Source organism: Urtica dioica, chromosome 3 (genome assembly GCF_054948205.1).
Source record: "Urtica dioica subsp. dioica isolate 48M chromosome 3, U.dioica_male_clone48M_v1_H2, whole genome shotgun sequence".
Taxonomy (NCBI): Eukaryota; Viridiplantae; Streptophyta; class Magnoliopsida; order Rosales; family Urticaceae; genus Urtica; species Urtica dioica.
In genome coordinates, this window is record NC_142758.1 from 11,211,147 (window position 1) to 11,238,520 (window position 27,374).

The 27,374-nt window shown below is 52.2% G+C and overlaps 1 protein-coding gene across 1 annotated transcript; it reads left to right on the forward strand.

Moving 5' to 3' along the window:
- Positions 1-15,019: 15,019 nt before the first annotated feature.
- Positions 15,020-15,982, forward strand: LOC149402380 (uncharacterized). The gene has a single exon (XM_089608347.1). The coding sequence runs from the start codon at positions 15,020-15,022 to the stop codon at positions 15,980-15,982; it is 963 nt and encodes a 320-aa protein (XP_089464473.1).
- Positions 15,983-27,374: the final 11,392 nt, after the last annotated feature.

The following is a 27,374-nucleotide window of genomic DNA, read 5'->3' on the forward strand; positions in this document are numbered from 1 at the left end:
AGTATGAGGCGCGGAGCCTTGGCGGAGAGGCGTGCTCGACGAAGGAAACGGGGCGCGAGGAGTCCTCGGCAGCGTCTCAGAACTTCGGAGATCGCGTACGCGTCTAGCGTGTTAGACGCGCAAGGGTAGCTCTAGTTGAGAACCCTAGGGGCGTGCTTGAGCACCGGAGAACGTTCGGTCAAAGGGAGCGACGTCCGGGAAGTTCCCGTGAGTGCTTCGGGACCTTTGAGAACGAGGGAGAGAGAAGAGAACCTGCTTCAGGCCAAATGTGGCATCCAGAGAAGCAGAGAAATCGAGCGTGTCGATAAGAGATGAAGAGAATTATTGGATATTTTGGGATATCTTGGGATGGCTTTCCCCTCAATGAGAGAGGGTATTTATAGGTGTTTGGGAGCCTTAGAAGGTCCCTTTTTCGTCCATGTGGGACTAGGAATGCGTGTGGCATCAAGTGGAGACGCACGGCGCGCACGGCGCACGAAGGGCGGCGCACAACGCGCGGCGCGCGGCGCGCGGCGCAGGGGGCGCGGCGCGCGGGTCACCGGGCGCGGCGCGGGACGCGCGGCGCAGGACGCGCGGCGCAGGGTTCCCTGACTGGCGCGGCGCGCTGCCTGGCCGGCGCGGCGCGCTGCTTGCTGCCCGGCTGGCCGGCGCAGCGCGTTGTGTGCGTAGTGGGCGGCTCGTCTTGCCGGGCTCTTGCGGGCCTTCGAATGCCATTCTTCTCACGTGAAATATGAAGCTTTCTACTCGATGAGAGCGACTCGATCCGAGGAGCAAGGCTCGGCCCGGCGAGAGCGACTAGCGACTTGATTCGAGGAGTGACTCGAGGATGACTCGAAGCTCGACTCGAAAATGACTCGAGGCTCGAATCGAGGAACAATTAAAGGCTCGACTCGAGGAACCATTCAAGGCTCGACTCGAGGAGATTGTCTCAAGGCTCGACTCGAGGAGCGAAGCTCGACTCGAGGAGTTAGGAGTTTGGGCGAGGGCTTGAAGATTTGCCGCTCTTCAGGACCTCCGGCCTGACCATCGGCCCTTTGAGCGACGTGCCTTCTTGGCGTCTCGGATTTTCCGAAAACGACCGACAACATTAGCCCCCCAAGTTCATTGCTCGGGAGGCCCCGGGCGGTGAACTTTTAGTTGTTTCCGCCGGGTGTTTGAGGAAAATAGACTTTCCAGAGCTTCACTGTTGCGATGCCTTTGTGATTATAAAGAATACTCTCACAATTGCTAGTGCTCTCTCTCGCTTTTCCGTCTCTCTCGACACGAGTGTGTGATGTACACGTGGAGGAGGATCCAAGCGGATAGGAGGCGTAGCTCAACGTGGGCGAGGCGAACGCGCTTGCGTTCGTCGCTCTAGCCTCGGAGCAAATGGGATATGCATGCGCAAGTGGGGCGTGCATTTGTGTAGAGGTGTGCCGGCGCGTCGCGGCTTATTGATCTTTTGGCAATGTTACGCCCGAGTTAACCTTCGATGGCGTTTTGTTTGATAATATCATCAATCCGGAGTCCATGGGACTCGACGGTGACTAGCAGGGTGACGATTGTGTAATCGTGACCTATTAGGGGAAGATCATGGCTTCCGTCTCGGCCAGCTTGGAAGGCGACTGCACTTTTGCATTTTGCAAAGGCGTGCTCATTCCGAGGTCTCGAAGACGGAGGTTGATGCTGCGGGCTGATGCTTCGAGAAGACGGAGCGGCACCTGGCGGAAGGCTCTGCCGCACCGGAGGGCTTCGACTGCTCGGGGATAAACGCTAAAAGTTTGACCACGCATCAAGCATAAGTCGGCCTCACGGGGCATCCGCCATTCCCGCCTTGGTGACGCTTCTTCGTCTGCGTTCGGAAGATCGGCCCTTATTCCCCAGGCGCGAGCGCGGGTCTCTACCTTGGCTGACCTGTTCTTCAGGTCGCTCCAGGCGTTTGTTCGAGGAGTGGGACTCGACTCGAGGAGACTGACTCAAGGCTCGATTCGAGGAGCGAAGCTCGACTCGAGGAGACTGACTCAAGGCTCGACTCGAGGAGCGAAGCTCGACTTGAGGAGACTGAATCAAGTCTCAACTCAAGGAGCGAAGCTCAACTCGGGGAGCCGACTCGAGTCTCAACTCGAGGGGCTAGGCTCGACTCGGGGAGCCGACTCAAGTCTCAACTCGAGGGGCTAGACTCGACTCAAGGAGACTGGCTGGACATTAAGGAATATGACTCCACTCGAGGAGCGATGCTCGACTCGAGGAGTATAACTCGATTCGAGGAGCAAGACTCAACTCGGGGAGAATGACTTGATGAGTGATGCTCGACTCGAGAGGGATGACTCGAGGAGAGTGACTCGACTCGAGGAGCATGGCTCGACTCGAGGAGGGCGTGACTCGACTTGAGGAGGATGTCCTGACTCGAGGAGCAAGGCTCGATTCAAGGAGAGCGGCTCGACTTTAAGGAGCGATGCTCGACTCAAGGAGAATGGCTCAACTCAAGGAGCGAAGCTCGACTCGAGGAGGATGACTCGTCTCGAGGAGCAGAGCTCGACTCGAGGAGAATGGCTCGATTTGAGGAGCAAGGCTCGACTCGAGGAGAGTGACTCGACTCGGGGAGCGAGGCTCGACTCAAGGGGAATGACTCGACTCGAGGAGCGAAGCTTGACTCGAGGAGAATGACTCGACTCGAGGAGCGAAGTTCGACTCGAGGAGAATGGTGCGATTTGAGGAGCAAGGCTCGACTCGAAGAGAATGACTCAACTCAAGGAGCGAGGCTCGACTCAAAGGGAATTACTTGACTCGGGGAGCGAAGCTCGACTCGAGGAGAGTGACTTGACTCGAGGAGCATGACTCGACTCGAGGAGCGAAGTCTTAGCTAGTTCAGGCTGAGCGAGGTTCTTGCTCAGAGGCGGAGCTCGCGAGTTTTTGCGAGCAGCTTCAATTAACTCGCATGGAACGGGGATTCTCCCACGGTGATCGTGTTTAGTTGGCGATGGCGAAGATGGCATGAACTGCGCCTCGTACGGCGGTTCAGGTGCGTTGCGATTTAGTCATCATATGCAACACCTCGTGGCGACTCAGAGTGCGTTGTGAGAGACGGTTTTGTGCGTCGTTTAGGTGTCTTAGGCTGCGCAATGTAGGCGTCTTAAGTGCGCCATGTAGGCGTCTTAGGTTGCGCCATGTAGGCGTCTTACGTGAGCCATGTAGGCGTCTTAAGTGCGCCATGTAGGCGTCTTACGTGCGCCATGTAGGCGTCTTAAGTGCGCCACGTAGGCGTCTTAGGTTGCGCCATGTAGGCGTCTTACGGGCTGCGCCTTTACGCGTCTTACGTGCGCCATGTAGGCGTCTTAGGTTGCGCCATGTAGGCGTCTTAGGTTGCGCCATGTAGGCGTCTTACAGGCATCGCCTTTACGCGTCTTACGTGCGCCATGTAGGCGTCTTAGGTTGCGCCATGTAGGCGTCTTACGGGCTGCGCCTTTACGCGTCTTACGTGCGCCATGTAGGCGTCTTAGGTTGCGCCATGTAGGCGTCTTACGGGCTGCGCCTTTACGCGTCTTACGTGCGCCATGTAGGCGTCTTAGGTTGCGCCATGTAGGCGTCTTACGGGCTGCGCCTTTACGCGTCTTACGTGCGCCATGTAGGCGTCTTTGGTGCGTCGCGAGGGACGGCTTTAGCCTGCATCTCGGGGATGTCTCTTGGGCGCGCCGCGGAGGCGTCTTTAGCCTGCATCTCGGGGATGTCTCTTGGGCGCGCCGCGGGGGCGTCTTTAGCCTGCATCTCTGGGATGTCTCTTGGGCGCGCCACGGGGGCGTCTTTAGCCTGCATCGCGGGGATGTCTCTTGGGCGCGCCGCGGGGGCGTCTTTAGCCTGCATCTCGGGGATGTCTCGTGGGCGCGCCGCGGGGGCGTCTTTAGCCTGCATCTCGGGGATGTCTCGTGGGCGCGCCGCGGGGGCGTCTTTAGCCTGCATCTCGGGGATGTCTCGTGGGCGCGCCGCGGGGGCGTCTTTAGCCTGCATCTCGGGGATGTCTCGTGGGCGCGCCGCGGGGGCGTCTTTAGCCTGCATCTCGGGGATGTCTCGTGGGCGCGCCGCGGGGGCGTCTTTAGCCTGCATCTCGGGGATGTCTCGTGGGCGCGCCGCGGGGGCGTCTTTAGCCTGCATCTCGGGGATGTCTCGTGGGCGCGCCGCGGGGGCGTCTTTAGCCTGCATCTCGGGGATGTTTCGTGGGCGCGCCGCGGGGGCGTCTTTCGTGCACGCTTGTTCCCATTTTATGTTCGGGTGTTTTGTTTGGATGGAGCGTGCTTTCTTTTTGTGGAGCGTACTTTCTAGAGGATTTTTAGTGTACATACCATTGCCTATAGCACTAGCCCCTCGAGTTCTGGGTTTACAAGTGTAATCTTGATGATTAAAAATCTTTGATAAAGTGGATTTTAAAAGAAAAACATCGAACTTTATTAACATTGCAAAAAATTTGAAATCCTAAAACGTTGGCTCGTAGGCCTTATTGTTTAGAAAGCAAATAAATAAATGGGGGGAGCGCTAGCTAGTGGTAGTACTCTCTTCAAGTGTTCCGCATTCCACAGGCGATAGATCGGTGTCTCGTCCATGTATGACCTGGTAGACCATGTGGGGTCCCTGATGAGGACGCCGTTACCTTGCACTCGGGTGTCATGCAGGTGTCTTTATGGACTTCGCGGAGGACCTTGGTCGACTCGACGCTATCTCTAAGTTGAGAGATCGTGTTAACCGTCTTTTTAGCGGTCTTTCCATCAATTCCTTGGATGTAACATATTCTGGCTTGGGATTGGTCTCCAGCCATGATGCCGATTCCATTCTTGGTAGGGAACTTCACCAGTAGGTGGTATGTTGAAGTGATTGCCCTTAGCCGGTTCAACGTGGGTCGCCCAACGATTACGTTGTAGGGGGACTCTTGGTCGACCACTAGGAATGGGACCATGTGAACGACTTCAATGCTTCCGGGAGTTCCGAAGGTGACCGGTAGATCGATGATGCCTTCGGTCATGACTCTCTCCCCAGTGAACCCGAATAGAGGTGTTTGGGTCGGAGTTGGGCGTAGCCCCCCGAGCTTCATGCGCTCTAGGGTGGACTTGAAGATTATGTCGGCAGCACTGCCGTTGTCGATGAGAACTCTTTTCACCAAGTTATTAGCTACTTGGGCTTTGAGCACAATTGCGTCATTGTGCGGATGCACAACTTGCTTGGCCTCTTTGTTGGTGAAATGCATCGTCTCGTGAGGCACGGACGGAGGTTCTTCATACGTGAGGTTGACGTGCATAGCAGCGTCTTCTTGAGCCACGGCCTTTAGGAATTTTTTCCGTTGTCGGGCCGAATCTCCATCTTGTGGACCTCCCAATATGGTGGTCACAACGTGGAGTTGTGGATTGGCATTGGCAGTAGCCGTGGTTCGGTCGGCAGAAGCGGCTGTTCCTCCTCCCCTGCCAGACTGTGGTCTGTTCGAGGTGGGGCCCGCAGCGCTAATCATGCGTAACACGAACTCTTTTAGCTCACCCCGTTGGATCAATGCCTCGATCTGCCTTTTAAGACTATAGCATTCAGAGGTCAAGTGACCGTATTCCTGATGGAACTCGCAATATTTAGATCTATCGCGAGTCGCGGGATCTTTGTTCATTGGAGCCGGGGGAGTGAACTTGTCACGCGCTAAAGCTAGGATTTGCTCCGGCGTTGTGTTCAACGGTGTGAACGACGAGTAGCCCTTAAAGTCTTCCGCAAGTCGCGGCTTCTGGGGCATCGGACGTCGTCTATTAAAAGTCTGACCTCCTCTGTTTCGCCTTTTACGGGAGTTTCCTTGCTCGTCGCTAGGTTCGTCTCGGTGGTGAGGGCTTTGATCATTGCCCTTGCGACCATCGAGGTAATCTTCGACTCCCATGAAGGTCTTGGCTCGAGTCATTAACTCGGCCATGGTAGAAGGGACACGGCCGACGATGGACTTAAGGAAGTCACTTGTGCGCAAGCCTTCAGTGATGGCGGTGATTGCGTCTTTGTCGTCAAAGCGGTCGACCTTATTCGATTCTTCAGTGAATCGGGCGAGGTATCGTCTAAGAGACTCGCCATCCTCTTGCCTGATTGACCACAGGTACATCTTGGTCTTCTTTTGGACCATAGACGTAGCGAACCGTGCTAGGAACATGTCCTTCAGGTCTTTGAACGAGCGGATGCTTCCCGGCCTTAAGTTCTTGAACCACTCGAAGCCGGGTCCGGCGAGGGTAAGACTAAAAGCTTGGCACATAGCGCCGGGAGTGACACCCTGCATCGTCATCCAGGTTTCATAGTGCTGGATGTGGTAAGCAGGATCTGCTTTTCCATTATATGGAGCGAGGTTCGGGAGTTTGAAATTTCCCGTACATACCTCGGCCAATATCTGAGCCGTGAAAGGCGAGGACTTCTCCTCAACGACCCCATAGGCACTTCCGCCTATTCCGTGTTCTCGGAGATCTCGTACTTCATTTTGAAGATTGTGGATCATTGTGATCACATCGAGACCGGTAGTCGGAGTAACTCCCTGTTCGGGAGGAGTCACCTGTCGTCTTTCATTTGACCCTTGACCCGTTCGGCGGTTCCCGTTAGTTGGGGCTGCTACGGGGATGTTTGGCCGAGAGCTTAGTCGCTCCCTTAGGTCATCGCCACGCTCGATGCGTTGGGTGGTGAGGAGATCCCTAAGATCTGGGCTGGTCGTACGGAGGCGCAGGCTTCGTCTACGACGGCGCGCTCTCCGCGTGCCCTGACTCTCCTCAACGTTCTCCCTTCGACCTAGTCGGTCGAGGGCCGAGCGTCGGGAGTTTCCCTCTTGAGAAGCAGCCGACGCGTCGCCTTTTTGGGGTAGGGGATTCGAAGGACCGGCTTCAAACACGGCGGGGAGTCCCCCGTCCTTCGTGAGAGAAGTCTCGATATCCTCTGGATCGCCAGTACCCTCATAGTCAGGGTCACGGTCGTGGCTTTCCTCGTTGAGGTTCTCAGGATCCCCGTTGGGGGTCATTGCGTTATGCGCGGGTTGCTTGGTAGCCAGTTGGCTGTGGTACCTCGCGTTCTTTGCCTTTAGTTGGCGGATACTCTCCTCCAGCTCCATGATGCGGTTGTCCCTGCTATCAGGAGATGGAGATGGTGAGCGGGTCGAGCTCTCTTCGTGGAGCGACTCTTCGTCACCATGCGCTCGGGAGCGCAAGAAGTATTTCTTGGTCCCAGTGACGTTTTCGGGGTTGTTCACGCCCTCAGAACGTACGGGTGGTTGAGTACTCATCTTTTCTCAAGTTCGAGAAAGTTGAGTTTGTAGAAGAAAAGAAGAAGATGAATAGAAGGGATTTCGGGCTGAATAGGTCGGGAAGTCCCCCTCCTTCTAGCGCCAAAATGTTGTCGCACGAAAATGAACAACTATTTAAAACCTCGGGCGGTTCGATCCAAGGCCGGACCAAGTGATCGCACCCGGGCCAAGAGTGTGAACTCGATAGTCTCGAACTAGGGTTCTCTCCGATCAACCCGCCTCTCGGGAGAGGTAGGGGGTGAGGAGGACGAGTGACCGTGCCTTGGTTGTCGGCTGCCTACGTACCCGTGCGTGGGATCAGGTCAGAACGTAGTTCAAGCGTGTGTGACGCAGTATGAGGCGCGGAGCCTTGGCGGAGAGGCGTGCTCGACGAAGGAAACGGGGCGCGAGGAGTCCTCGGCAGCGTCTCAGAACTTCGGAGATCGCGTACGCGTCTAGCGTGTTAGACGCGCAAGGGTAGCTCTAGTTGAGAACCCTAGGGGCGTGCTTGAGCACCGGAGAACGTTCGGTCAAAGGGAGCGACGTCCGGGAAGTTCCCGTGAGTGCTTCGGGACCTTTGAGAACGAGGGAGAGAGAAGAGAACCTGCTTCAGGCCAAATGTGGCATCCAGAGAAGCAGAGAAATCGAGCGTGTCGATAAGAGATGAAGAGAATTATTGGATATTTTGGGATATCTTGGGATGGCTTTCCCCTCAATGAGAGAGGGTATTTATAGGTGTTTGGGAGCCTTAGAAGGTCCCTTTTTCGTCCATGTGGGACTAGGAATGCGTGTGGCATCAAGTGGAGACGCACGGCGCGCGCGGCGCACGAAGGGCGGCGCACAACGCGCGGCGCGCGGCGCGCGGCGCAGGGGGCGCGGCGCGCGGATCACCGGGCGCGGCGCGGGACGCGCGGCGCAGGACGCGCGGCGCAGGGTTCCCTGACTGGCGCGGCGCGCTGCCTGGCCGGCGCGGCGCGCTGCTTGCTGCCCGGCTGGCCGGCGCAGCGCGTTGTGTGCGTAGTGGGCGGCTCGTCTTGCCGGGCTCTTGCGGGCCTTCGAATGCCATTCTTCTCACGTTAAATATGAAGCTTTCTACTCGATGAGAGTGACTCGATCCGAGGAGCAAGGCTCGGCCCGGCGAGAGCGACTAGCGACTTGATTCGAGGAGTGACTCGAGGATGACTCGAAGCTCGACTCGAAAATGACTCGAGGCTCGAATCGAGGAACAATTAAAGGCTCGACTCGAGGAACCATTCAAGGCTCGACTCGAGGAGATTGTCTCAAGGCTCGACTCGAGGAGCGAAGCTCGACTCGAGGAGTCAGGAGTTTGGGCGAGGGCTTGAAGATTTGCCGCTCTTCAGGACCTCCGGCCTGACCATCGGCCCTTTGAGCGACGTGCCTTCTTGGCGTCTCGGATTTTCCGAAAACGACCGACAACAATCCCGGTGGAACTCGCAATAGCGGGACCGGTCGCGAGACGCGGGGTTGCCTATTGGAGCCGGAACGACGAACTTGTCACGCGCCACAGCGTAGATTTGCTCTACCGGGGCGTTCAAGGGAGTGTAACCCGAGTAGTCTCTAAAATTGCTCGCAAGACGCGGCTTTTGAGATGTAGGGGGTCGGCTATCGGAAGCTTGACCTCCCTTGTTTATCCTCTTACGGGGATTGCCAGGCTTGTTGCCGGACTCGTCCCGACGGCGGGAGCTTTGGTTGCTGCTCCTGCGGCCGTCGAGGTAATCTTCTACCCCCATAAAGGTTTTGGCTCGGTTCATTAACTCGGCCATCGTAGAAGGGACTCTTCCGACGACGAACTTTAGGAAGTCTCCAGTGCGTAAGCCCTTGATGATGGCTGTAATCGCGTCACTGTCGTCAAAGCGGTCGACCTTGTTCGATTATGTGGTGAATCGAGTGAGATACTGTCTCAAGGACTCGTTATCTCTTGCCTGATTGACCATAAGTACATCTTGGTATTCTTTTGGACCATGGATGTAGCAAATCGTGCCAGGAACATGTCCTTCAGGTCTTTGAACGATTGGACGCTCCCTGGTCTTAGATTCTTAAACCACTCGAAACCGGGTCCGGTGAGGGTAAGACTAAAAGCTTGGCATAGAGCCCTAGGTGAGACGCCCTGCATCGTCATCCAAGTCTCGTAATGTTGGATGTGATACGTGGGATCAGATTTCCCATTGTATGGAGGGAGATTCGGGAGTTTGAAGTTTCCCGTGCACACCTCAGCAAGGATTTGGGCGGTGAAGGGAGAGGAATGTTCTTCCACGACCCCGTATATATCACCGGCCAAGCGGCCTTCTCGCAGGTCACGCACCTCATTACAGAGATTGTGAATCATGGTGATGACGTCGAGGCCAGTGTTGGGGGTCGCTCCTTGTTCAGAAGGAGTCACCTGTCGCCTTTCGTTCGACCCTTGAGCCGTGCGAGGGTCCCCATTGATTGGGGCCGTAGGGTTGTGACCCTTACGAGCGCTCAACCTCTCTCGGAGGTCTTCTCCAAGGTTGTTCCGTTGGACGGTAAGACGATCCCTAAGATCCGGCCCGGCGGTATGGGGGTGTGAACTTCGAGCCACGCGCCTTACTCGCCGAGTTGTTGTACCTTCCCTGACATTGCCTCTTTGACCGAGTCGGTCATGGGCCGAACGTCGGTAGGTCTCTTCTTTAGAGGAGACCGGTATTGCTTTCGTTTTTGACGGACCGACTTCGATCTCAACAGGGAGTTCCCCGTCCTTGGTGAGAGAAGTCTCGACGTCCGCCGAAATCTCTAAGCCTTCATAGTCGGGGTCATAATGATGTCCCTCGTCCATGAGGTCCTCAGATTCCCCGTGGGGGGCGCCGTGTGCAGGAGCCTTGCCCACCAGTTGGCGGTGGTACCTTGCATTGGCTATCTTCAGCTGGCAGATTTTCTCCTCCATTTCAAGGATGCGGTCGTCCCGACTGTCCTGAAGAGGAGGGGGCGAGGGAGTGGGGCTCTCGTTGTTGAGAGACTCCTCATCGCCTTGAGCTCGGGAGGGCAGGAAGTATTTCTTCACCGCGGTTGCGTTTTCAGGGTTGTTCACGCCCTCAAAAGAAACGGGTGGTTGACCATTCATGTCTTTCTCGAGTCGAGAAGAAAGGGGTCGAACTGTAGAAGGGAGTTCGGGCTGTGTAAGTCGGTAAGTCCCCTCCTTCTAGTGCCAAAATGTTGTCACACGAAAATGAACAACGATTAAATTCCTCAGGCAGTTCGATCAAAGGCCGGACCAAGTGATCGCGCCCGGGCCAAAAATGGGAGCTCGTAGACCGAGCTGCACCCTCCAAACCCTAAGGTGTGTTTTGGGGGGTGTGACTGTGCCAAAGGTTGGCTGCCTACGTACCCTTTAGTAGGGATCAGGTCAGAACGTAGTTCAATTTATGTATTGGTGGCTATCTTGGGCTCGGAGGCTTTGTGAATCCAAGGCTTTAGAGGGGGACCGGGCTCGTAGCTTCTGGTGAAGACTTTAGAGGGGTCGCTTGTCTCGTAGCTCGGAGTTCTAGCTCAAGGGCCAAGAAGCAGGAGAGCAGTATGTACTGCCGAGGCTCGGGTCGCAGAAGAGGAGCGCGCTCCCTCTCGTGGAGGGGGGTCCTTGACTTTCTTAGCCGAGGGAGGAGGATTGCGCGCTTTTGGATTGTCACAAGAGCACGAAAGAATTCTCAAGAGAAGAGAAATGTTCCAAGAAGGAATCATGTGAAATTCGGCTTTTCTATCCCTTCCCCAAGGGGGGGAAGTATTTATAGTATTTTGAGGGGAGGCCTTGGGCCGGCCCCTTGAGGCCGACCGGGTAGCCGGGAGCGGGGCGCGTGAGGCTCCACGCCCAGGAGGGCGCAGGGCGCACAGGGCATGTCGCCTGGATGGGCGCGGGGCGTGACGGGCGCGGGACTTGGCCGGGTGCGGCGTGCCCGGCAGCGGGCGCACTCGACCGAGATGGACAAGCTGGCAAGGACGCTCAGCCGGGGTGGCCGAGGTGGCAAGGACTATTGGCCGAGGTGGCCGAGCTGGCAAGAACGCTCGGCCGAGGTGGCCGAGGTGGCAAGGACGCTTGACCGAGGTGGCCGAGGTGGCAAGGACGCTCGGCCGGAGGGCCGGGGCGTGAGGAGCGCACACGGGCCGGAGGGCCGGGGCGCAGGGAGCGCACCCGGGCCGGAGGGCCGGGGCGCAGGGAGCGCACCCGCGCCGGAGGTGTGAGGGCGTGCGCAACCGACTGCGCAGGGCGCACGGCGCACATGGCCCGGATCGCACAGCCTGGGGCATGAGACGTGCACGGCCGGCGGCGCAGGGCGCGCACGGGCCGGCGGCGTCGGATACGCGCATGCCAGAGGAGAGAATGCAGAGAAAATGTTCTCTTTGAAATTCTCTTGAGAGAAAGTTGTGGGGCTGAATCAGCGTCTCTTTTTCCTCCCCTAGGGGGGGTATTTATAGGAGTGGGGAAGGCCATGGGCCGACCCACTTGGAAGCCCACAGAAGGACAAGGCGCGGGGCGCGCATGGCTGGCAGGGCGCGGGCGCGCATGACCGGCAGGGCGCGGGGCGCGTATGTCCGGCAGGGCGCGGGCGCGCATGGCCGTCAGGGCGCAGGTCGCGCATGGCCGGCAGGGCGCGGGTGCGCGCATGGCCGGTAGGGCGCGGGGCGCGGGGCGCGCATGGCCGGCAGGGCATGGGCGCGCATGTCCGGCAGGGTATGGGCGTGCATGGGCCTAGGCGGCCAGGGCCCGTTGGGTGATCCAGTCGGCGATGCCCGGCCGGTCTCAAATTGTTTTTAGATATCCGGTTTCCCGAAAACGACCGACAACTGTAATCTCTTCTTTGTTTCTAAGATTGAACCTAAGAATGTTAATGAGGCTATTGATGATGAATACAAGGTTAATGCTATGCAAGAGGAACTTGTTCAGTTTGAAAGAAATGAAGTCTGGGAGGTAGTTCCTAAACCTGACAATGTGAATGTCAGTGGAACTAAGTGGATTTTTAAGAATAAATCAGATGAACATGGTAATATAACTCGGAACAAAGCTAGACTTGGGGCGAAGGGCTATTCACAGGTGGAAGGCGTAGACTTTGATGAAACCTTTGTCCCTGTGGCGAGACTTGAAGCCATCAGACTCCTGCTTGGAATCTCTTGTCACATGCAATTCAAGCTTTACCAGATGGATGTTAAGAGTGCTTTCCTCAATGGATACCTGAATGAGGAAGTCTATGTAGCTCAACCGAAAGGGTTTACAGATCCTAGCTCACCACAGCATGTCTACAAACTCAGAAAAGCTCTATACGGCCTTAAGCAGACACCTCGTGCATGGTATGAGAGACTGACCCAGTTCCTAGTGCAGAATGGTTATACCCGAGGTGGAGTTGACAGGACCTTGTTTGTGAAAAAGGAGAATGTCAATCTCATGATAGCTCAGATCTATGTTGACGATATCGTCTTTGGAGGAATGTCAAACAAGATGGTGGATCGTTTTGTTCGACAAATGCAGTCAGAATTTGAGATGAGTATGGTCGGTGAGTTAAACTACTTTCTGGGCTTTCAGATCAAACAAATGAGTGATGGTATCTTCATCTCCCAAAGTAAGTATGCAAAAAACTTGGTGAAGAAGTTTGGCTTGGAAAAATCCTCTCACAAGCGGACCCCTGCCGCTACTCACATCAAACTCACTAAGTATGAGCATGGAGAATCTGTTGATCAAAGCCTCTATAGGAGTATTATTGGCAGCCTTCTTTACCTCACTGCCAGCCGACCTGACATAGCCTACTCGGTAGGAGTGTGTGCGCGATATCAAGCTAATCCCAAAGCTAGCCATCTGGCTCAAGCTAAGCGAATCATAAGGTACATCTCAGGAACTGCTGATTTTAGCTTATTATATACCTATGATACCTCCTCTACGCTTGTGGGATACTGTGATGCTGACTGGGCAGATAGCACGGTTGATAGAAAGAGTACTTCTGGTGGATGTTTCTATCTTGGAAACAATCTCATCTCCTGGTTCAGCAAGAAGCAAAACTGTGTATCCTTGTCCACAGCTGAGGCTGAATACATCGCCGTTGGGAGTAGTTGCACTCATCTCCTCTGGATGAAGCAAATGCTTGCTGAATATGATGTTGGTCAAGATGTCATGACATTGTTCTGCGACAACATTAGCGCCATCAACATCTCAAAGAATCCAGTTCAACACAGTAAGACCAAGCACATTGAGATCAGACATCATTTCATTCGAGATCTAGTAGAAGAAAAGAAGATCAAACTCGAATACATTCACACCTAGAAACAGCTTGCAGATATTTTCACCAAGGCTTTGGATGCTAACCGGTTTGAAAATCTCAGATCCTCTCTTGGTTTATGCGTTATTGTTCAATAGCAATTACTGATTATCGGAGGGATTTTTGGTCTTATCTTATGTGCTAATCCCTCGCTGATTCTTGTTCGCGTGAATTTTCTCTCATGGGCCCATGTATCTGGTTGGCCCATTCGACTGTTTTGCCGGGCTAAAATGCCATTTGTTGTCTCTCTGGGCCTAAGAACGATCAAGGCCCACTTTAAGTCACGACGTCGTTTTACTCCCTGCCATGCTTTCATTCATGCAGACGGTTACACTCTCAAGAAAGAAAGGGAAGTTACCACTTGTTCGAACTTTGAAATTTCCCATTTTTCTTCGCTGATCTTGAGCTTTGTTTCACGTATTTGCTCGCTTATCCTCTTCGACGGTTATCTGTGTGACAATTTTCGTAGAACTCCTTTTAAAATGGTTGGCACCAGAACGGGGATCAACACAACCATTCCCTTGGAAAAAGAGAAAGTCACCATGAAGAGGAAAAATGTCGCGATAAGAAAGCCTGGCGCTGAAAGCAACATGCACGGAATTAGGGTTCGAGGTCTACGACCCAGTGTACACGCCGATGGTCAGGTCGGAGGTGCGATCGCTGGGTCATCGGTTCCTCCTGAGAATCCATCCCTTTCCGCCGCCAGAAGCGCAATCCTCAAGAAAGCTGCTCTTTCCATCACTAACATCACAGGAGAAGCAAGCTCCAGCAGTTCTTCCAAAGAAGAGCCACGAGACGAAGCTATTCCTGAAGAAGAAGTTCGCTCTGGAAGATCTCCAATCGAGAGCCCTCACAAGGTTGTGCAAGGTAATCATGCCGCCTCTGTCACTCCTGTTGTCAATCCTATGGATAGGGATTCGCTGTCCCATACTCAAGAACCTACTCCTGTTGATGCCATCGGTGGCATTCTGGGTTTGAGTAAAGAAGTCACGAAAGATGTGGCAGCATCTTCTCGGGGGCAAGAAAGAACGCTTGACCCTATCCAGGATGTTGGAGAGGATATTCTTGGTTCTCTGAAAGAGAAGGTTCAGAAAGATGACGACGTGTGCCTAGCCACTCTCCTGTCAGAAAAGAGAAAGAAGAAAAGAAAGCTGGTGGAAGAAGCTGCTCCCACATCCATCCCTGCTAAGAAGAAGATGAAGAAGCCGGTGAAGATGGGTTTGAACAAGAAGAAGCTGAGAGAAAATCTGTCGAGAAGCCCATTCCAGATGTTCTGAAGGATATAGAGGAGGAAGAGGAAGTTGCCCGTCCTGAGTCCATGCCTCACATCTCCAGGAAATCAGTTGGAGGCCAAAAGGTTCCTAAAGATGTCCATGCCGCTCCTCTGGATAATGTCTCCTTCCATGAGGAAGATCGTGTCAGAAAATGGAGGTATGTCTACCACAGATCTATTTTTCCATAAAAGGAACTGTCTAAAGATGCTCTGAAGATTGAAGTGATAATGGAACTGTTGTATGATGCTCAACTCGGTAAAACTGTCTCTGGGATCGGGCCGTATTATCTTAAACTGGTGAAAGAGTACATAGTGAATCTGTCCTCTGAAGTTGATCAGCCTCATCACCCTGAGTTTGGAAAAGTCTATGTTAGGGGCCATTGCTTTGATATATCGTCCACTGCCATCAACGAGTTTCTGGGAAGAGGAAAAATTGTCACTGCTGATCGGCTTCCTTCCTTGGATGAGGTTGCCAAAGAGCTCACTAACGATGAGAAGAAGACTTGGCCCACCAAGGGTTCTCTGCCTTCCTCAGATCTCTCGGCGAAGTACTCTATTCTGTACAGGATTGGGATTGCAAATTGGGCCCCTTCCTCTCACGGCTCAAGCATCAAGTCCGATCTGGCATGCCTCATTTATCAGATTGGTACTCGGGCGTCCTTCAACTTTGGGGAGTTTGTTTTCAGCCGCCTGGCAAAGCATGCTAAGTCCTATGCAGTGAAGCTTCCTATTGGCTTCCCCTCTCTCCGGTCAGGCATGTTGGTGGCTCAGAAGAGGGATCTGCTTAGGGCTGACGACATTGCAGGTAAACCTCCCTGTGAACTCTCCTTCAGTCCTAAGTTATTTGAAGGGAAACATGCCAGGGATCTTGTCATGCCATCTGTCGCAACATCTGTCTCCCTTGGTGGTACCATCAAAGTGGCTCCCCTGTTAGAAAGAGCCAAGAGCGATATTCTCAAGGGTTTGATGGAAGAAGTTGCTGCTCTTAAGGAAGTCATTGCTATCTCTACTCGAAGAAAGACCGCTTGTGAGTGTCTTATCTCTATCGTGACTCCTTCCTCTACCACTGATGGTGCCTCTACATCTCAGCCAAGTCCTTCTGTGTGTCCTAATGAAGAAGAGACAGAAGATGATGTCAGCAGCGATTCTCAGTGTTCTCTTGCCAACGATGTTTCTAATCCCTCTGGTTGATGTTTATTTATTTTGGCTGTTGTTCCTCCCTCTGTGTAAGTCGATCCTTGCCTTTGGTATTATTTTGAGGCAATCAGGGGGAGAGGCGTCATAAGGTCATTTATTTTGACTCTCTTCTCTGGTCATGACGCTTATATGAGAACTGGTCCTGGAAGTGCTTGCCTAAAAAAATAGCCAGAGGGGGAGATTGTTGTTACATTGTTTTGTTGGCTTTATTTTTTAGTTCAAGCTGTGTGGAAAGATGTCGGTCGTTTTGTTCTCACTTCTGGTGTGACATCTTTCCTCCTGTATGAAGTCTCTTTTTCAGGCAAGTTTCCAGTTTTGCTCAGATTGCTTCGCTGGTGACTTATTGCTGAGTTATTGTCTCGCTGCTGTCTTCATTACAAGATATCTGCCTCGCTGGTGACTTCATTGCAAGATATCTCTCGCTGCTATCTTCATTGCACGATATTCTGCCTTGATGGAGTCTTTACTATGTGATATTCGCTTGAGGCCGGGTAAGGAAACCCGAGATAACTTCCAGGATTGTACAGCTGCTATAAAAGCCAAGTGCTTCCCCTTAGCAGCCTCGACACTTTTGATCAAACAGTCAGAGCTCTTAGACGTGCAAGACCGGCGGACTGGGAGGCTGTGTGTTTTGGTTATAAGTGGTGTATTCTCTCAAACACTATTCCACAAAGAATGAGTGTATGTGAGAGTTGGGTTTTGTGTTCTCGTGATTGAAGGTTCACGTATAGCTGAAGACTAAAGGTCATCCGAGCCAGGAGGTTGCTCGAAGGGTGGAATTGAGACGGAGATCAAATTCAGGGGGAGTCCCTGTGTAGGTGATCACTGGTAGTAATAGTCTCTAGGTTTTATTGATTTGTTGATTGTAATCAGATATAAACCTTGTGTGTACTATTGACTACAAGATAGTGAAAATCCTTTCCACTGGACGCGTGCCCCCAGATGTAGGTGTGTTTCACCGAACTGGGTAACCATAACGTGTGTTCTTTGTTTTCTGCACTGTTTTGTTGTTTATCCATATCTGTGTTCAAGCAAGTTGTCGGACACATTGTCAACACATTGTGTGCAACATCTTGTCCTTGCGACTAATCAAAATTTCAGAAGCATTCAACGAAAAGGGAAATGACGACGCCCTGAGACTCGAGATAGGTTTGATCGACAAAAAAGAGGGAGGATGCCTTAACCCGCCTGGCCGAACAAAAAAGAAAGGTCGAAAGATATTACAACGCAAAGGTCAAGCTTTGAAATTTCGCAGATGGCAGCCTTGTTCTTAGGAAGGTGTTCCAAAACACGAAGACAAAAGGCGATGGAATCATGGGACCTACTTGGGAAGGACAGTACCGACTCCGAAGGGCCATTCACGGAGGCACTTACGTGCTCGAGAACATGGAGGGACAAGCCTTCGCCCACCGATTGAATGCCGAACACCTAAGGCAATACAATCAATAGGAGGCCAATTACCATCAACGGCCTCTCAAGTTTTTACTTTCCTCTGTTATCATCTTTTATTTTGGGTTTTTTCGTTATTACTTAAATAGCTATACGCCGAAACTTTGACATTACAATTTTTCGAATTGCAATGGAGAGTTGTTTGAACCCAAAAATGCTATTACATATCTTGCATATTCTAGTTTCCAAACTTTGCCCAGTAAACCCGAGAAACTCAGGGGGATAATGGGGACAATGCAAGAAACAGGAGATCTTAACAGTAAATGCGACCAACGCATGATGGCGCCTGGTTTGCGCCGAGGACCCCGAAGAATGACCGCCGCACCAAGGTACCACGCTCGCTAAGGGATCGAGTCAACAAGGGGCTTAATTCGGCTATGCAGTGCAAACACCAATAGCTGAATCCTACTACCGAAAGACCAAGTCCGAAAGAGGCACAACGGGACGCATGATCCCAAATGCCGAGAAGCACCATGCCTCCGACAGCATCGAGCACGCCGGGTTCCAGGTAACGCTCGCCACCCGATCAAGTGACCTGCAACCCGATAGGCCATCGAGCACGCAGGGTTCAAGGTAACACTCGCCACCCGATCAAGCGACCCGCAAGCCAATAGGCCATCGGGCACACAGGTTTAAGGTAACACTCGCCGCCCGATCAAGCAACCCGTAAGTCGATACGCCATCGGGCACACCGGGTTCAAGGTGGCACTCGCCACCCGATCAAGCAACGGGTAAGCCGATAGGTCATCGGGCTCGCGTGGTTTAAGGTTGCGCTCCCTGCCCGATCAAGCGACTCGTAAGCCGATAGACCATCAGGCATGCCGGGTTCAAAGCATGCGTCCGTGGGATGAATAACTGGCTCGACCAGCACCCACGGGAACATAATCAAAGGCTCATCCTCACACGCAACGTGCGTGCCCAAGCGCAACATTTGCAAAGATGAGTAATACGCTGGCCGCCCGACGGGACAAGTCGCGCACCGATGGGTAGCCGACCATGTCAGGTTCATGGTTCGCATCCACAGAACGAAGAACTGGCTCGGCCAGCGTCCACGGGAAACGAAGTCACTCAATGTGACACTACTTAAGGCCAAAGGTCTCTCGCGCAATCAACCCGACCCCTAATGGCCGGTCAAGAACACAAGGCACACGTACAACAAAAGAAAGCTCGAAGTAAAAAAAGACATAAAGCAAAAATAAGATAAATCCAAAAAGAAGAAATAAGCGCAAAACAGAAGAGCATAATCCATGACAAGAATCTAGCAAAGGAAACAAAGAAAAAGGCGCTAAACAGCTGCGCAGGAAGAAATGTAATATGAACTACTTGGATCCGAAGTCCACACGCTCCTCGTCCACCTGTGGGCAGGCTCTGTAGAGCGAGGGTCGGCCGACCCACCGGGACACGGCACAGCTTCGAGGGCAGGAAACATGGTGTTGAAGAAGTTGAAGGTGGACCCCCGCGAGGCCTTCTTCTCCGTCGTCGCATTCCGCACTCGGACCACGGCTACATGGTGCGCCTCATATAGAGCAACATCCCAGTTCTTTTCTAACTGGGCCATCCCACATGCAACCTTGTCTCGGTCGTCGAGGTGTTGAATTGATCTAGGGTTAAGAAAAAGATTAACGCTTCGAGCAATCGGCGGAATTTAAAAGTTTTCTTTAAAACAAGTAAAACGATTTTACTAACCTAGACAAACAGCAAGTACATGTAAATAAAAACTATAAATGAGCATTAAATAATTTAATAACCTTTTAGAAGCTTAAACGTTGAGAAGCCTTTGGAAGGATGAAACGTTCGTCTCCCCTCGCAGCACGTCTCTCTTCTTTCCTCGGGAACTCGAGCAACCACGAAAGTTTCTATCGCTAAAATCACACGAGAAAAAAGGAATTAGTGAGTGGGCACTTTTAACCACGACGACTCGAGAACAAGTCTCAAAGTCGAAGAGCTAAAAACGCTAGGTCAAATGAGGACCTAGGTGCCAAAACAAAAACGAAAAGAACTTAGAGAGTGTTGTCGCTCGTTTACGGACAACAATTTAGGAGTCCCAAGCGGTCAGACCCAAGGCCGGACCAAGTGGTCTCGCTTTGGCTTGAGCGTGTCGGACTCGATGTCTCGAGTCTTTCCTTAGCAGTCAATAGTCCCTGAGCTCGCCGACACACCTAAAAAGGACAAGAGAATCGTGAACTAAGAACGGAAAACAGAGGGGGTGCCTCTGTTTAACTCTCCGACGCTCAACATTAGTGAGATTGATGTGGAGTATACAGGTTTTAGAGAGTGAAAGGCCAAATGTGAGTGAAATGAGTGAAGTATGAGTTTGATAGCGTTTCAGGACTCAAAAAATAGATTACCTTTAGGAGAGGATGGACTTTTGCATTTATAGGAGACCAAGGGGTGTTTTGGGGAACCCCTTGGCCGAGGCAAGCCTTTGGGCCGACCAATGGCCGAGGCAAACCCTGGGCCGGTCAATGGCCGAGGCAAGCCTTGGGCCGGCCAATGGCCGAGGCAAGCCTTTGGGCCGGCCACTGGCCGAGGCAAGCCCTTGGGCCGGCCAATGGCCGAGGCAAGCCTTGGGCCGGCCAATGGCCAAGGCAAGCCTTTGGGCCGGCCAATGGCCGAGGCAAGCCTTGGGCTGGTCAATGGTCGTGGCAAGCCTTTGGGCCGGCCAATGGCCGAGGCAAGCCTTGGGCCGGCCGATAGACGAGGCAAGCCTTTGGGCCGGCCATTGGCCAAGGCAAGCCCTTGGGCCGGGCAATGGCCGAGGCAAGCCTTTGGGCCAGGCAATGGTCGAGGCAAGCCTTGGGCCGGGCAATGGCCGAGGCAAGCCTTTGGTCTGGCCAATAGCTGAGGCAAGCCTTGGCCGGTCGGGAGGCTGCCGGTCGTGAGTCGACCGGACGGGCCTCGGCCAGCCGGGAGTCGGCCGGATGGGACTCGGCCTGCCGGGAGTCGACCGGACGGGTCTTGGCCAGTCAGGAGTCGGCCGGACGGGACTCGGCAGACCGGGAGTCGGTTGGACGGGGCTTGGCTGGTCGAGAGGTGGTGTTGCGATTTTTCCCTTGCTTGTCGGGATTGGCCAATAACACCTCGCCTCCACATGGTTCTTCGAACCGTGATGTTTATTGACTTCTTTTCCCCTGCCGGTCGCCGACGGGCTGACAACATTAGCCCTCCGAACTTTCGATCGAGCGTGGGTTGAGTGGAAAGTCAATAGTTGCATCAATGCTAGGACATGGGACGAACACTCTCGAGTTTGTGAGTGCGCCGTAGAGAGGCTTTAGTGCATCACGAGGGTCAGCTTTGGTGCGTCGCAAGGGACGTCTTTGGGGCGTCACGAGGGATGACTTTGGGGCGTCACGAGGGACGACTTTTATGCATCGGGAGGGACGGCTTTGGTTGTCTTTTGTTTTACGTGTCTTATGTTCTCGACATACTATCGTAACCGATTCGCATGGTTTTGTTGATGCGCGTCTTATTTTCTCGATTTTCCAACGAAGGCGTAATCGATTTTCACGTCTTGTCAGTGCGCTGCTTATTTTCTCGATTTACCAACGAAGGCGTAATCGATTCGCACGTCTTATCGGTGTGCGGCGTATTTTCTCGACTTACAAATGAAGGCGTAATCGGTTCGCTCGTCTTATCGGTGCGCGGCTTATTTTCTCGATTTACCAATGAAGGTGTAATCGATTTGCACGTCTTGGTGGTGCACGGCTTATTTTCTTGATTTACCAGTGAAGGCGTAATCGATTTGGACGTCTTGTTGGTGCATGGCTTACTTTCTCGATTTACCAATGAAGGAGTAATCGACTAGCACGTCTTGGCGGTGCACGGCTTATTTTCTCGATTTACGAGTGAAGGCGTAATTGATTTGCACGTCTTCACGGTGCGCGACTTATTTTCTCGGTTTACCAGTGAAGGCGTAACCGATTTTCACGGCTTTGGCCTTGAGGGGCTCGGTGCCACATTGCGTGACCAAGTTTTCCATGGACGCTGGCTAGACCAGTTTCGTCTGGCCGGTGCATGCCTTTGAAACCCATATGTGACTCGCTGCCTATTGGCGCACGAGCTGGGCGGCGAGCGTGATTATACCACTTCATGAGTGTGGCACCCTTGGGTGCGTGTGTCATGTGACAGGCGGGGTTAGGTGTACACTTGATCCCCCGGCGAGTGTTGCACCGTAGTGCGCTGGTCGCGTTTTTGGGTTGAGTCTCTTCGGTTGAGTCATGTGCCCTTGTGAGCGTGACGCCACGGCACGCGTGTCACGTTTGGGGACTCAATTGGCCCATTATTTCTCTCACGAGAGCGTCATAGAGCGAATTTTGGTGCGCCATTTGGGGCGACTTAAACACGTCGTTAGGGATGATTTTTCTGTTGCATGTAAGAGAGCATGTAGATTTATTATCGAGACTTGTGAGTCTATCGTTGATCGGTGAGTCAAGAAGTCGTGCATGTTTGACACGAGGACTTGTAAGTCGACTAGTGGGCTTGCGGCGCAACTCAAGGAGTAAACTCAACTCGAGTAGTCACACATAAAGTCGACGCGAGGACTTGACGGTCGACTCGCGAATCGAGACTCGACTAGAGGAATGAACTTAACTCGAGGAGTCATGTGTAGAGTAGGAACGAGGAATTCTCAGTCGACTCGTCGACTCGGAACTCAACTCGAGGAGTCATGTTTAGAGTCGCCACGAGGAATTATCAGTCGACTCGTGGACTCGGAACTCAACCCGAGGAGTGAACTCAACTCGAGGAGTCATGTGTAGAGTCGGAACGAGGAATTATCAGTCGACTCGTGGACTCGGAGCTCAACTCTAGGAGTGAACTCAAATCGAGGAATTAAGTGTAGAGTCAACCCCAGGACTTATCAGTCGACTCGTGAACTCGGAACTCAACTCGAGGAGTAATGTGTAGAGTCGGCACGAGGAATTATTAGTCGATGCGTGGACTCGGAACTCAACTCGAGGAGTCATGTGTAGAGTCGGCACGAGGAATTATCAGTCGACTCGTGGACTCGGAACTCAGCTCGAGGAGTCATGTGTAGAGTCGGCACGAGGAATTATCAGTCGACTCGTGGACTCGAAACTGAACTCGAGGAGTGAACTCAACTCGAGGAGTCATGTATGGAGTAGGCACGAGGAATTATCAGTCGACTCGTGGACTCGGAACTCAACTTGAGGACTGAACTCAACTCAAGGAGTTACGTGTGGAGTCAATGCTGTCAGTCATTTTCGGAAAACCCAGAACGCCGAGAAGGCGCGCCACTCAAGGGACCAATGGTCAGGCCGACGGTCCTAAAGATTGGCAAGTCTTCCCTCGCGAGTTGCTAGCAAACCATCACATCGAGACTCTTGATTCTTCGAGTCGAGCTTCGCTCCACGAGTCAAGTCGCTCTCCTCAAGTCGAGCTTCGCTCCTTTATTCGAGATGATCTCGTGGAGTCGAGTTTTGCTCCTCGGATGGAACCGCGGGATATTCTTTCCAAGTCGAGCCTCGAGTCGATCTCCTCAAGTTGGGCATCGCTCCTCGGGTCGTGCCTCGAGTCACGCTCCTCGAATCAAATCTCGCTCGTGGAATAAATACTTTCGTATTTTGTGCAGCAAGCGCGAAATGCGAAGCCCAAGGCGGTCCAACGGGCCATATAGAAAAAGGCCGCGAAGGCCCACAAAAAAGCAGCCAGGCGCGCCCCGCACCTTGCCAGGGTCGCGCCGCGCGCAGGGCAATGCATCCTGCGTGCCGCGAGTCGTACGCCGCGTGCCGCGCATAGGCTGCGCGCCTCCACTTGATGGCGCGAGCACCCCCAGTCCCACATGGACGATAAAGGTCCCTCCTAAGGCCCTCAATCACCTATAAATACCTCTTCTCACTGAAGGGGAAGCCATCCCATTCATTCATATCGATATGCTCGAATTCTCGCTCTCCTCTGCTTCTCTTGATGCCATCTTTGGCCTGAAGCGCTTCTACAAGTCTCTCTCATTCTCAGAGGTTCTGAAGCACTCTCGGGGACTCCTGGACGTCGCTCCCTCTGATCGAACGCCTCCTAGTGCCCAGGCATGCTCCTAGGGTTCTCCGCTAAGGATTCCCTACGCGTCTAACACGCTAGACGCGTCCGCGATCTTCGAAGTTCTGAGACGTCGCCGAGGACTCATCTGCGCTCCGTCTCCTTCGTCGAGTACGCCTCTCTCCCAGGCTCCGCGCCTCATACTGCGTCTCACACGCCTTGAACTACGTTCTGACCTGATCTTACACACGCGTACGTCGGCATCCTATAACACAAAGGCACAGTCACTCCTCCTCCTCACCCCTTCTCTCCTCTGAGAGGTGGGTTGATCGGAGAAAGCCTAGTACGAGACTTTTGAGTTCACACTTTTTGCTCGGGTGCAATCACTTAGTCCGGCCTTCGATCGAACCGCCCGAGGTATACAATAGTTGTTCATTTTCGTGCGACAACATTTTGGCGCTAGAATGAGGGGGCTTCCCGAACAGTTCATTCCAAAATCCCTTCTATCCATCTTCTTCTTTTCTCTTGAACACTCGACTTTCTCGGACTCGAGAAAAGATGAGTAGTCAGCCACCCTTACGTTTTGAGGGCGTTAACAACCCCGATAACGTCACTGGGACCAAAAAATATTTCTTGCGCTCCCAAGCGCATGGTGACGAAGATATTTTTCATAATTAGCGACGACTTTGTCGTTGCTAATTAATATTTTTTTTTCTTTTTTGAAATTATTGATTTTTTTCGTCGTTAATTATTAATTTTTTATTTTTTTTTCGTTTATGAAATTTTAAAATGAAAAATCAAATAAAAACAAATTATATTATCCAAATCAACTTATATATAAAATCCGGTTACTTTTTCGACTATCGAGAAATGTGTAAATAATAATCTACTATACACAAAATATCTAATTAAACACTAGTCGCAATGTTTGCTTTGTCGTCCCGCCGCTCGTTTTCCCCCTCCTCGACGTGAAACGGTCTTCTGCAGGCGCTGAAACTCTGCAAGTTCCGGCGGAACAATGTGGTCATGATCAGTAGACTGACTTGGACCGCCGGGTGTCGTCTGGTGGCTAGCGTTGGGAGTCCTCTGTTGGCCGCCCGTCAGAGTGTGGACGCCGGGCGTCGGAGTGTGGACGTCGGTCGTCAGAGTTTGTTGGCTTTGGGATGACGGAGCCTGCTGCGAACTCTGCGGAAGTTGCGGCATAAACGAGCTAAGGTTGAGGCCAGGCACTTTACTCTGTATTGCCTCGGCGAACGAGGCGAGGGTCGATGTGAACACCTCCTGCGAGATATATCCTGGTTGCGACGTCCCAGCCTCCAAACCGTAGACTTCGGCGACTTCAGCCGCCATCCGTGCTCCCTGTGGCACCAAACGTCCGACCCCGGTCAAGTGATCAGTCCGCGAACCCAAAATATCGCGGATCGCCTGCTGCTCTAGGACCGAAATATCAACGTCCGCTCCTTGTTGCTCAGCCTCCGCTCGCAACGTGTTGAACCTATCGACCAGTCGAACCTGATATAATTAACTAGTTAGTATATATTAATCGAAAAATAAGACTAAATAAATGTAAACTTACATAACGTGCGGAGGCTTTAGGAGTCAGCCATTCGGACTTGATGTTGGCGCTTGTAGTTCGCAAACAAGCTCTCGAAAGCGCCTGTCTCGGCGCTCTTCTGCATGTAAACAAAATTTCAAGTGTTAGATAGTTTTAACAATTTGATGTATCATATAAACATAAAACTTACGTTCTTCATGCGGTGGGTCAAGACTCTTCGTCTTCTTCTTCGTGCGATTCGCCTTGTTCTTCGCTTGTATGGCCTGTAATATAAGTAAACGTTCACGTAAATAACAAATCGTATAATAAAAGGATAAACACATATTTAACGTAAATGATTTGATTACCTTAAACTCATTGCTCGTATATCGTTGTATAACCGTCTCCCATTCGGTGTCGAGCTTAACAGTTCTCGGTTTCATCGATCGTGCCATTCGATGTCAAACCATGACCGCAAGGTATGCCTCCAATCGCGAAGACGAGTCTTCGCGTCTCGAATGATTGCCGCATCGACAATTGCCTTCTTCTTCCCGGTTGCGTCACCATCGACTCGAATGTCGTACTTGTCTCGGATATTGGCCACTTTCGCCGGCCCCACGTTTGCATTCGTCCACCTTGGGACCGTAGGCGAGATCTTGTCTCGAACGACCAACCCGAGCATGTTCGCGAACGTCGCGAGATCCAGATCCATCTCTCGCTCTGGCTGCAATAACGACTGAAACTCCTCGTTATATATAACGACTTCCTTCACCCCCAGGCGCCGTGCACGCTCAGATCGAATCCCGAGCGTCGACCCACGCATGGCCGGTTCGATATCCTCGTCTTCTTCTTCGACGCCATCGCGTATGGGCGCCGACTCGCAATAATTCGGGAGACGGGCTAAGTAGTCATCCCCGCCTCCGCTGTCTCCAGCTCCTATAGCCGTAGCCATCTGAAATTCAAAACAAACTTTATTTAGTTATGCATTCGTAATAATTTAAATAAGTTAATCTAGTAAGTAAATGAAAAACGTTATATACTATCAATTATCGTCGTCTGACAAATCATCTTCTTCTATCAATTCTTCGTCCTCAGTTTCTTCGTCATCGATAAACTCTTCTTCTTCAATATTTTCCAAGTTCAGTTCTTCGTTGCTCACGGGCTCTGGTATCGCAGACTGATGACGCGTCGACAGTGAATCTAAATCTGACGGTTCTACCGACAACTGAACTGAAGACAAAGATTGACCAAGAATGAGGTCAATCTCAGAAAGATCGCACACATTTCGATGATTACACTCTTCGACGATTCGCCAATCAGGACAATTCAAGTTATCTTCCAAGTAGAAAACTTGTTTTTGCCACATACACGCTTGTCAAGTTGTTGTCGTTGCGTGTCGTTATACGACCTGGTATAAGCAATGTTAACATCAAGTACGATGTTTTCATGCACAACCACGGCGGTAAGTTGTACGCAGTCAAGACTACCGGCCACCTATTGTACGATAAACTCATGTCACCAAATGGGTTGAAACCATCGGCAGCAAGTCCAAGCCGGACGTTCCTCGGTTCTGCCGCAAACATGGGATATTTTTGGTCGATCTCCTTCCACGTTGCTCCGTCAATAGGATGTCGTTGTACACCATCCTCCTTAATGCGTTCATTCTCGTGCCACTGCATCTCTAGAGCTGTGTGCCGACTAGCGTACAATCGTTTAAGGAGATCTTTCAGCGGAAAGTAGCGTAACACCTTATGCGCTACTTTTTTTTCCACCGTCTTTCTTCAGCCACCGGCTTTCATTACAAACTGGAAACTTGTCTAGATTGGCGTTGTCCTTCCAAAACAATGCTCAATCGTGTTTGCAGATGTGAATCGACTCGTAAACCATACCAAATCGACGCAATTTCGCCTTTGCTTCATAGTGTGACTCTGGAATCGTGTTGCCGATCGGATTAGACTTTTTCAGTACTTTCAGTAGCTGATCAAACAACTTATTCGTCCACTTGTTCATCACTTTCAAATGCATCAACGTGACAACAAAGGAGAGTGACGAATACTCTGTACAACCCGGCCATAATTTTGTGTTCAAGTCGCTCAAAAGGTCATTGAACTGTCTACTCTGGTATTCAGCATTCGGGTCAATATTGTCATCGTCACCATCTACGTCGTTGTGATCTAAGATATTGTGTACAACATCAAACATCCCACCTCCTCTTCCGTAATCCGTCTGATACTGCATTACGTCATCTTCTTTCTCCCCGTGAAAGATCCATCTCGTGTAATTCATCTTAAATCCTTTGATAAAGAGATGATTCTCTATATCATGAATTTTTTGCATCAACACGTTGTTACACCTCTTGCATGGACACTTAACTCGTCCTTCGATGTTTACGTGTTGTCGGGCCATTGCCAT